This window comes from Python bivittatus, unplaced genomic scaffold (genome assembly GCF_059951505.1).
Source record: "Python bivittatus isolate LINGU-HERP-01145 unplaced genomic scaffold, Pbiv_v1 ctg000430_np1212, whole genome shotgun sequence".
Lineage (NCBI taxonomy): Eukaryota > Metazoa > Chordata > Lepidosauria > Squamata > Pythonidae > Python > Python bivittatus.
In genome coordinates this window covers 60,943-72,488 of record NW_028277071.1, presented here as the reverse complement: position 1 = coordinate 72,488, position 11,546 = coordinate 60,943, and the positions used below count along the sequence as shown (strand labels likewise).

Below are 11,546 nucleotides of genomic sequence, written 5' to 3'. Positions count from 1 at the left end.
GATTTATGTTGTTCTCTAAGCAGTTCACACACCAAAACAAATGTTATCAATATATCATGTCACATTTCATTTGAAACTGCATTGGAGAGGATATGCAAGATTGGTGCCCCATAATTATTATGTAGTTTGATTTCAGGTCATCCTGATTTCTTAGACAAGGAGCATTAGTTGCTATATGCAAATTGCTTTGTGTTGTACCCTTTTTACAGGAGAAAGGTCACAGATGGTGGGTACGATAACAAGGTTCATTGCTAGAACACCATTGATCTTTAGGTCCTGCAAGTAACTGCCAACTTTCAGGGTGATGGACCTAAAACTGTTGATTGGTTTCTTAATTATATTCCCTACGTGCAAGAAAGGGTTATATCCTTTCCTTTTCAGAAGCAAAGGAGTATTTGGGAAGTCTGAAGGGCCTCGCTTCAACACCATTGCCTGTTGGACCTCTCTCAAATCATAGGGGAAAATGATACCCTGGCTACATCTGATGGTTTTTCTAGGAGTCTGAGAAGGTACTTCACTCCTCTTTTAAACCTGGGGTAATGATTCATGGTCTATAGTGCAAAGATCTCATGCTACGTTTCTTCGTGATGAATGTCAGGAGTGAATATAATTCTGAGAAATATTTATTAGGATGATCCTACCTGATTTTCTTGTGTTTCACTTCTCATTGGGAGGGATTCATTCATGATGATGATGATGATATATGAAGTGGAGGAGGAGGATAAATCATCTAAAGAGGTTTGGGCAACACTTGCTCCAAGAAAGGTTTATGGGGTTTAGTCATCAAAAGCCCAATTCATCTATACCATGTCTATACTGTTACCATTTCATTCCATTGCTATCATTTTTTTTTTTTACGTATCAACTCATATAATAGTATTCTAACGTAACCTTGCACAACCTGGAAAATTACATCTTTGGTTTCTCAATTTCGTGGCTGAGCTTATCATCAAAGGGCTTTAGAAGAAGTGATATTAAAAGAATGATAAAAAGTGGCACTAATTTAACAGAAAATACATGGTGCTAAAGTAAAACCGTATTAGTTCCAGTGGGAACTAATGACAGACATAGTTGAACACCATTCAAGACACATGGAGATCACAAACGTATTGGTCATGTTTCATTTATATGGGTTTCTACCATCTTCAATATAATTCGGGAGGTGGGGGGCAAACAAATAATTTGAACAATAAATTGAAGTATTTGATCAGCAGATACATAAAGTCCTTTGCATCTGTCCCAAGGTAGGTATTCTCAGGGTACTAATTTTATGTTTTAATTCTTCTCATGACCTTCTCCTTGTTGTTCAACTCAGGCTTCAGCACAATTATGAAACATTTGGGGAAAAAGATGCATCCCAAAAGCCCAGCACTGGAAGCCAAGATGGAGAAGATCTCCACAGCTACCATGTATTTTCCTTTGGTGCTCAGGTAGGTAGGAACAAAGGACAACCAAACACTCGTGAAGACCAGCATGCTGAAGGTGATGAATTTGGCTTCATTAAAAGTATCTGGCAATTTGCGAGCTAGAAAAGCAACACTGAAGCTGATGATGGACAGAAGTCCCATGTAGCCTAAGACTAGATAAAACATAGTCACCGATCCTTCATTACACTCTGCTACTATCTCAGTGGTCAGTGAGTCCATATCCAACTTGGGGAATGGGGGAGAGATTGCTAGCCATACAGCACAAATGCCTACTTGGACAGAAGAGCTGGAAAGGATGATGAAAGTGGTGAGCCTCTTCCCCACCCACTTCCGCATATTGGATCCTGGCTTGGTGACCATGAAAGCTACCACCACCGTGATGGTTTTAGCCAACACGCAGGAAACTGCCAGTGAGAAGATGATGCCAAAGGCTGGTTGCCGGAGGAAGCATGTCAGTACCTTGGGCTTACCAAGGAATAGGAAAGGCGAGAGGAAGCAGAGCAGAAGAGAGATGAGGAGAGCGTAGGTGAGGTCCCGATTGTTGGCTTTGACTATGGGACTATCTTTGTGCAGGTGGAATATTTTTAATACCACAGCTGTGACTGAGAAAAATAAGATGGTGCTTGCAGCTAAGGAGATGCCCAAAGGTTCTTCATAGGACAAAAAAACGATCACTTTGGGAAAACACTGATCCTTTTCCTGGTTTGGATATTGATCATCTGCACATTTGAAGCAATCTTCTGTGTCTGGAGCCAGGAAAAGAGATAAAGCCACTGTCAATTCATATGGGGCATCACCCAGTTCCCCTGTCAACCTTTAAAAAGGAGGTCCATTGCTCATGAGATTTTCTTCATGGTTCCATGAGAGAAACAAACTTTGTGAAGAAATGCCCATTATTGGGCAACTGTCCTTCTAACCACTATGCTAGAAAGTTCAGTACGTTTATTATCTGGATTATTTATGTTAGCTTAAAATATATTGTGTTCTGGATTTCCTTCAAAGCCCAAAACCTATACAAATTGCCTTCTTCAGTGTGATCGCAAAACTCTGCGTATTAATTTCATACTGTTTTAAAATTATAAGAGGGCTTTCACACTTTGTAAACCATCACCAGGCAAAGGAACATTTGCCTATTTGGGAATTCAACCTTTTGCCTTCCTGTCATTAGCTCAATTCTGCTTCATGCACATTATTATATTCTTTGATGAACACCTGCATCATCAAGAATAAAGGATGGTAAAATTAGGAATAACTTGCAGAGCTTCAGGTTTAGAGGGGAAAAAAGGTCCTTTCAGTTAACCTCTTCTGCAGCACTTTAAAGCATCTGTTTCTTCTCTTGGATGATAAGACTGTTCATGGCTATTTCCAAGAAAAGATGTGCATGGATTAAGAAATTGCAGATGGGTATTATGTTCATGCACCCATGTGCTCTGAAGGCCCTTTCTTTCTTAAGATCTGAAGTCCTGCAAAGTCATAATGATCATATATTAATCAGGAATATATTGCTACCATACTTACGTGGCCCTGGGCTATATTGGGCATGACACTTTGCAACAATTACCATGTTGAATACTCCTCCAATTCTTACTCACCATGCAGGAGGAAGGGGACAAAAAAAGAAGAGAGAGAAAAGGGCAGGGATGGTGTCAAACATGTCCATTTTTAGATTGTCCAACCCTTTTTTTTATTGATTACGTTGGAAGATTTGCTGTCCTGCATTACTTACCTCTTTTGTTGGAGATCTTCCCTTCTGGACACCAAGCACATGTGTAGCAGCAAAATTTCTTTCCTTCTTCTTTTCTCTTTTGATAACCGGGCTGACAGTAATCATTACACAAGGAAAGAGGATGGACCTTTTTCAAAAATGTTTTAATAGAACGGTTAGGTAGAGTTTATCTGCTATGACACAACAAATGACAACAATAAAATAAAACAACAATTGTTTTATTTTATTTATTTTCTTGTACTTCTACTTTGAACTATACCTAGAATTTTGGTCCATAAGTATAACCAAAATTAAATTTACTTACTCCCTATAAAGGCAGAGAGAAAGAGAGACTTCTGACTGTAAAAAAGGAATTAGGATGTGGATATTTCTTACTACATTTTGTAAGACAAAAATAAAAATAAACAGATGACAGGAAACATGCCAAGGACTTACTAGGGTCCACTAGACCTAAAGCATCCCTGCCTCCGTGAGTGGAACTGAATCTGGATTGGCCTATTTTATTTCACTAGCCATTTTAAGTCTATTTGCATTTCTTAGTTGAATTCAAAAGAGCAGATCTGCTTCTTCCTTTGGAAGTTCCACCAAGAAAATCCAAAGCTGGAGGATAGACTGTATTTGGGAGGGGGGAGGATTCAGAAAATGCCACCCATTTCAGAACTGTTTCACAAATTTATTCCTATTGTCACTATGAGCTGAAGAGTTTGGCTTCACATAGGGAGAAGTAGACAAGACCCAAATGCCACTCCTTCATCAAAACATCTGTGGGTACAAAGAATGTATATGTATGGAAAATGTACATGAAATCCTTCTGAATTTTCATGGAGAACTTTTTTCATAAATCTGAAGTTGATCCATAGGTTAAAAAAAAATAAAAGAGGAAACAGGAATTTAGATTGGATAGATTTGTCCATTAATATTTTCTACTAAAAATAGAGGAACAATAACTGCCTTCCTTTTGCTCTCTCTCCACCCACCCCAAACAATAATACTGCAAAAATGGGACATCTCTCTGAAAATATCTTCCTTTCCATTGTAAATGTTCCATTTCACCTAGCGGTCTTATCTATGCTTGTCCCATATAAAATTTAATATTCTATATAAGACATGAGGGAGACTGAGATTGTTTATTTATTTGTGTGCAATGGAAAGGGAGAGTATTCCACCAATTAAATTGGTCTTTTCAGAAGACTTAAGCATCCTCACTTGGTTAACGCTTCCATGCCATTTAATCTTGTCGTCCTCAATGATAAATTTCTTTCCTTGAGTATCCTTGGTCCCCACCCTTCCAACCTTCACTTTGTGGAAGGAGTTATTAGAGAAAATGAACATGTTTATTATATCAAATCCAGATCCCATCTCCTTATTATCATTAAAGGACACCGTTTCTCCAACTGTATTGTTAAATGAAATGGTCTGAAGGAAGCGGTGAAGCTAAGAAGATAAAGAAGAACAAAGCAAGAAAGAGTTAAGAGAAGGGATCTTTTCATAACTCAAACTAAGAATAAATCAATACAGTGTTTGGTCCTGTTGTTTGTCACCGTTATTCTTGTTCTCTTAGATCTATAGCCCACCTTCCTCTTTTTATATCAATCCTTCAGCTCTTCATGGTACACCAGATAAGGAAACAGTCCATGAGATAACTAGAATTTATGGAGATATAATAAAGCCTTTACTGAGGCTATAAAAACAGAATCTTACAAGTCTCCGTGTGTCTTCCCTTTCCTCCCTTTAACACCCAAGCCAGTTGTGGACTGTGTGTCAGTCTCTTTGTAATACTCTCCCTCCCCTCTGGCCTTAACACTTGTTTCTTCCACCCCAATGTTTTCCTGACAGCCTTTGGATTCCTTATTAAAGAACCAACCCTAATAAGGCAGGGAACAGAACCAAACCTTTCAGGATTACTGTATGTATGCAGAAAACTCTGTCTGAATCTACACATTTTCCTTTCCCATTTATTAAAAATAATTTCTTTTAACCCAATTCATGACCAAATGTGTGCATTTTTCAAAATTCTTCTTTAAGACATATAGTTTTGCAGATGAATGCAGAGAGTTTTGTCATCTTCAGAAAGGGAAAATACGAGGGCATTCCTCTCCCAACAGAAGGAAATGATATGGTCAATGAATACCATACACTCCTGCTGCTTATCAGGAGAGAAGGAACTTCCATGTATTTTAGTTTCATGTGAGATTTATTTTTTAAAAATGATATCTAGAGTTTCTTTTCATTCCCTCCTTTTTTCATTCTGGAGACATTACCTGCCAAGGGTTTATCTCCTCAAGACGTTTTGTACTCCTGAATGCTTTGTATTTTGATCTAGATAAATCCATGCTGTGTAACGCATGGGCCACGGCAAGGACTGCATTGTAGATGCTGTAGCTATGGCCAGTCATGACCGTTTCAAACAGAACCCCTGGAAGATCACTCAAGGACTCGGTCCCACTACAAAATTTGGGAGCCTCTATTAGGTTCCCTGCAGCTGGAACTGAACACCCAAAGGCTTGTGACCAGAACTCCTTGAAAAAATCATCAGGTTCTGCCTTGTCTGGTTTTATATTTTGAAGGTAGATCTGAAACTCTTCACATTCATTGGAGTGGATTGCAAAAAGAAGGGTACCCTGGAATAATTCATATTTCCAATCCTTTGAAATGGCTGTTGCAGCAAAATCAATCTGGCCTGTCATAATCCACACTTTTTCCGTATAGTTAACACCAGCCAAAAATAACCCAGTGCTTAGCCACATAATAGTTAAAGTTTCACCATAGACAACAAGAGTCTTAACTTTCTCATCTGAGTAGAAAGCATTAATATTTGCAGAAATAACCTCCAGTTCTTTGAGTTCAGGGAACCGGCTATCAACTGGCATTCTTTGTACAAAGGCTGAACAAATTTCATTTTGGACAAATAATGACTCCAGCTTTTCCAAGAAACGTTCTCCACTTTCATCATCTCCAGCCAACAGTCCAACCCAGGTCCATCCAAAATGTTTAAGTAAATAGATAATCCCTGTATACTGATGACCTTCATTGGAGACTGTGTGGTAAAAGGAAGATGTCTGTACCATATTACTTCGTCGCATAGGGAACGATCCATATGTGAGCTGAAAGGACATGCTCAGAGATATTCAGATACAGATTAGGAGAGGTTTTCTCAATGCATTTTATACACATTATTTTTAAAGCCAGGAATTGTCAGTGAATGAAGGAAAAGTGTTCTTTTGTTATTTACTGCATTATGCATTTTGTTTATTAAGCTTATTAACCACTAAGATCACTCAAAGATTTCATAGCAAAGCAATTACACTGTCTCGAAATCAATTTGCAAAGTTGGAGTGAAGTGTCCCCTGTCCAAACTGGTTGCTGAATTCTATACTAATTGAACTTTTTGCAGACAGCCATGTGTCAAATCTGGGACGGTAGTCAATCCTGGAAATTGCTAGTACATGTGGCAGCATAATCTTAGGGTTATTTCTTCCACCAACTAGGAGAACTGGTGCATTCATCTTAGCACTCTCAGTACTAAAACGGCACTCTTAGATTTCACACACTTCATCATTGAGCTACAATTCATTCTACCAGGTAAGACCATGATTAGAATTCTGATGATGCTGGAATCTGGGAAAGTCCAAGTCATGGACTCTTCTGCCAAAATCTTGGGAATAACGATGCAGCTATTGAAAATAGGCACGGTGAAGACTTTGGGAAGAAATCCCAGTTTCGACCATATACTTCCACCTATTCCAACTCTCTCTCTCTCTCCCCCTTTCCCCATTTCTGCCTTCACTTACAGACTTCTCTCTCTTTCCGGAATGTAAGACTCACTTTCAGAATAAGAAAAGGAGTTACTATTACACAATGATAGGGCTGCTGTGCTGACGTGCACCGATCTTACCTGTGGAATCTTGTACAGACTTAAGATCTCTGCCACATAGGAGGAGATGTCAGGGCTGATCCCCCCAATGAGTGCTAGATGTCTCCTGTGAGGATCACACTTGTAATTGGGGATAAATGTCTGTGACTTGAAAAGCAGGTCCAAAGTGATGCGATAGGTCATCCTTGCATCAAAATGGCTGTCGTAGATATGGAAGCCGAGGGTGAAATTTGGCAAGATTGTTGGATTCTGGTTGATCTTATTCACAGCAAAGGCAAGGGCCAGGAGATGCTGGTAGAATTTTGGCAACATACTACAAATAGAATTATAGACCTTTTGTGAACCAAATCTGCAATGCATGGCATCTGATTGCCACCTGTCTGGATTGCTCTGATTAAATAAGACACTTAATTTAATTGCTGAATGCAACTGGCATAATAGTCCCTTTCTTGCCTATGAAGTGCTTTTCATAGTTTGTAATGATCTGCACTGCAGGATATATATGTTGGCCTTTACATTCCATTTTGAAGCCAGGGAAGAATAACATTTTCCCTAAAGAAGCAGAATATCATTCCTCAGAGAGGCGAGCCCTGATGGCAGCGGAAAGGAACAGGAAGCAACTCAGACATACTTACATTGGAAGTTCATTACCCAGTTCTTTCGAAGGAGCCTCCTCAAAGGAGAATTGGAAATATACATTTAAGATATGAGAAACAATCCCACCGATCAGGAACTTGCCAGGTTGGTACCACTCATGTGGAACAAGAAGGGACTCATTGATAGAACACTTCTTGGTGCGTGGTTTACCTCTCACACAAGACAGAAGGAGTACAAGTATTGTTAATGCCAATATCGGACTCCACATCTCTCTAGATGGAGGCACTTTGGGGGCCATCTGTAGGTTGAGAGATGAGCTTTGCAAACAGAAGCTAGCTACCTCATCTGGCAACCAACTCCATAGCTGTAGCACAGAAAAAGAAGCATCATTAAGGACAGCACAGCTCTGAAAGTGCTCCTCAGACTTCAGGCAAAGTGGTGACAAGGCAATAATTACCTAAATGGGTGGGGAAACCTACAGTGTGGAACCAGACAGAACTCTGCCTTCTTCTTGGTCCTCTCCCAGTTTGCAATCTCACAAAAGAAAGGTTTTATAACTCCTTGCAAGATTGCTTATGGATTGCATTTTTGACGCTGCCTAGAAGTCCCTTGCGTGGACCCATTATGGAGAATGAGTGACCTCAGGTAATTAAGGAAGTTAGGCAAGTTAATTAAGCAAGAAAGTTAATTATTACTAATGCAATACCAGGTCTCTTTGCGGCAGAAAAAGGAGTAAACATTTTTTTCCCCTTCATGTGTGCTTAGAGAAATACATGGAAGTTGACTTCATGATGATGCAATCAGATGATTGAGATGAAATTACTCAGATGATCTTTGCAGAGGAAAACTCTCAGAATACAGGTAGTCCTTGGTTAATGACCATTGATTCAGTGACCGTTCAAAATGACAACACTGCTGAAAAAATGGACTTATGACCTGTGCCCAAAGTTATGGCCATTGCAGTGCCCCCATGGCCACCTGATCAAAATTTGGAGGTTTGGCAGCCCACTTGCACTTACAACTGCAGGGTTGCTGCAACTCCCCCCACCTCCCTATATTCCCCCCATCTATGCCCCTTTGGCCACCCTGCACCCTGCCTTGTGGGGCAGCAAGCCTCAGCAGATGGCAGCATTTGCTGACAAGCCAGAATTCATTCCCTCCCCCAAGTGGCAGCATTTGCTCACACCTCACCATTCATTCACTCCCAACTGCCTTTTCTCCCAGTTCTCTGCACCAGCCTTTCTCCTTCCATAGCCTATCCCAGATCATCCAAAGCCTGCCACTGGACAATGGGCACAACCTGGATCTGGTGTTCCTGTCAGGGCAGTGGCTAAGTGATCTGAAATTGGGGAGCTTTGGTGTCTCCCTTGTCATGGTCAGATCACACCCATATCTCCATGGGATTCTCTAGTGCCATTATCCACTGCAGGGAGGCTGAACCCATTAGAGGTTGGTCATGCCCCTGGCGACTAATGGACCCAGCTGGGTCTCAAAAGGAGCTGGGGGTTGTTCCTGCTGGTCTGCTGCATGGTCCACCTGAAGCCTTGGTTTCTGCTTGGAATAATGGGGTGGTTGAAACATTGGATCAGATCATAACCATGTGGCCTCTCCCTTCTCAGGGATCCTATCACTCCCTGTGCTTCAGAGAGGAGCTGAGGGAGATGAAACAAGAGAAGAGAGGTCTAGAAGATTGCTGGCATTCAACCAAGGATGAACGTGACTGAACATGGGTTAGAACCCCAATAAGGCCTACTTTGTGGAGATAAGAGTGGCAAAGTGGCTGAACTTCTCCTCCCTTCTTGCATCTGCAGATTCTCACCCTGCAGCTCTGTTTCAGGTAATGTGAGCCCTCTTGGGTAAAGGGGGCTCAGGGAACTTTTTGCAGGGGTGTGCCGAGGAGTTTGCTCAGCATCTGTTGGACAAAATCGCTCAGATTACCACACAGCTGGATGCTGGTTTTCTTACAGGTTCAGAGGAGAGGCCTATGGAGGAGTCCTGCCCAGTGATCTGGGAACAGTTTGAACTTGTTTGACCTGAGGAAGTAGACAAGGTCCTTAAAGCTGTGAGCTCAGCCATCTGCTTTTTAGATCCGGGCCCCTCCTGGCTTGTGAAAGCGGCCTGGGTTGTGTGTGTTTGTGTCCTGAGAGTAGGTTCTAGTGATGATTAATTCTTCTTTGAGTGAGGAGGCTTTTCCTTCATCTCTTAAAGAAGCCTTTGTTTGCCCACTTCTCAAGAAGCCATCACTGGACCCCACTATACTGGACAATTTTCACCCAGTCTCTAACCTCCCCTTTTTGGGGAAGGTGATTGAGGAGGTGGTCAGGATTCAGACCCGGGTATGGGACAGGAATGGCTTTGGTCATTCTTTTGGATTATCTCTGGCATGGGCAGAATAGGGGATGTGCGTCCATCCTTGACGTACATGACCTCTCGGCAGCTTCTGATACCCCAAGCTCTAATGCAGGTTGGAAATTCAAAACCAATTATGGAAGACAATCTCAGCAAACCACTCCTCTATAAGTGCAAAGAAAACAATAGGGTCTTGTCTTGGAGTTCACCCTGAACTGAGTTCTGCTTGAAGGGATTTCACTTGATCCCCAGCTCTACTGATTTCCCACTGGAGAGAATACCAAAGGGATAACTGTATGCTAGATGAATGTGAATGTGCCTCATTCCTGAGATGAGCTCAATTCATTCTTTCTACTCAGTTGTTGAATTTGGAGACATTACTTGCTTATATTTGTACCGTCAGTGAATTCATGCAAATGTTCCTGCTGTGGCTCCTTGTTATAGGGAGTGACCGAAGACACAGGGTCACATCAGCTTCAAATGACAGGAGTGACTTTCATACCTCCACTATGGAACTGAACATTTTGATATTTTTATTAATGATCTTTCCTACACATAAGGGGAAAAAAAATTAAACCATTTTGTAAGACAAGAAATGTGGGGTTTTTTTTGCATTTCCTCATACCCATTTCTCTTTTTGTTCCTTTCTATACTCTTGATTAAAGGGGACGTGGTGGCGCAGCGGCTTAATGACACTGAAAGTCGCTGGCCAGAAATGGTCGACACTTCAGCGGTTCGAGTCCAGCCTTCGCGTTAAACAGGGTGAGCTCCTGTTTCCTCCCCAGTTCCTGTCAACTCAACAGGTCGAAAACTCACGTGAGTAGATAAATGGGGACTCTCACTCCGATGGGAGGAAAAATGCTGGCGGGGGCTTGCAAAAAGGAGTCGGGAGCAGTTGCCGGTAAGCGCGAAAAACCGCACGCGCCTGAAAAGGGCGCAAAGCAACAGAAACCCCGCCTCCTGTGCACGCCAGCTGGGCTCTGCTCTAGGAAGGAGGCTCTGGCAAACCACTTCTGAAACACTTGCCTTGAAAACTGCAAGGACTTGTCCAAGCAGTCACTGCAGAGTCGGTAACGACTGAGCGCAGATAAAAAACAAAACACAAAAAACCTCTTGATTGCAGATATGTCATCACAGATTACGCTTACGGAGTCTGGTGGTGGCCTGAAGAAGCCAGGAGAGACTCTACAACTGACTTGCACAGTCTCTGGATTTTCCTCACAAGCTACGCAGTGCACTGGGTCCGTCAGGCCCCTGGAAAGGGGCTGGAATCGAATGGCGTTATCTGGGCTAGTGGAAGCACTAGGTATAACAGTGCGCTCCAGAATCGGATCAGCATCCCATGGGACCCATCCAGAAACCAAGTGTTCTTTCAGTTGAATGCTTCAAAGGCTGAGGACACGGGCACATATTACTGTGCAAGAGACACAGTGAAGAAATGCTTTGCCTGAGCAACACAGAAACTTCTCTTCCTCAAAATAAAACTTAGTCATTAATTGGTTTTTGAATGGCACTTGGGAGCTAGATTGCTTTTCACTCTCTGCGAGCTAGGTGGTAATTTTTAAAAGAGGGA

At 41.8% G+C, this 11,546-nt stretch overlaps 1 protein-coding gene across 1 annotated transcript; it reads right to left on the bottom strand.

Moving 5' to 3' along the window:
* Nucleotides 1-1,268: 1,268 nt before the first annotated feature.
* On the bottom strand, nt 1,269-7,339 carry LOC112543057 (vomeronasal type-2 receptor 26-like). The gene is made up of 4 exons (XM_088143871.1): nt 7,049-7,339; nt 4,360-4,587; nt 3,154-3,280; nt 1,269-2,173 (listed from the first exon to the last, which is right to left on the bottom strand). Exons 1-4 carry the CDS (start codon nt 7,337-7,339, stop codon nt 1,269-1,271), a joined length of 1,551 nt encoding a protein of 516 aa, XP_087999997.1.
* Between the last annotated feature and the right edge of the window lie 4,207 nt (nt 7,340-11,546).

What these genes read in the sequence shown, in the direction of transcription:
- LOC112543057 (XM_088143871.1), bottom strand. Translation starts at nt 7,339, where the DNA reads ATGTTGCCAAAATTCTACCAGCATCTCCTGGCCCTTGCCTTTGCTGTG. An exon ending in GTCTGTACAAGATTCCACAG is followed by an intron (nt 4,588 to 7,048) that starts GTAAGATCGGTG and finishes TTATCTTCTTAG; the next exon opens with CTTCACCGCTTCCTTCAGAC. An exon ending in GGCATGGAAGCGTTAACCAA is followed by an intron (nt 3,281 to 4,359) that starts GTGAGGATGCTT and finishes TTTTTGAAAAAG; the next exon opens with GTCCATCCTCTTTCCTTGTG.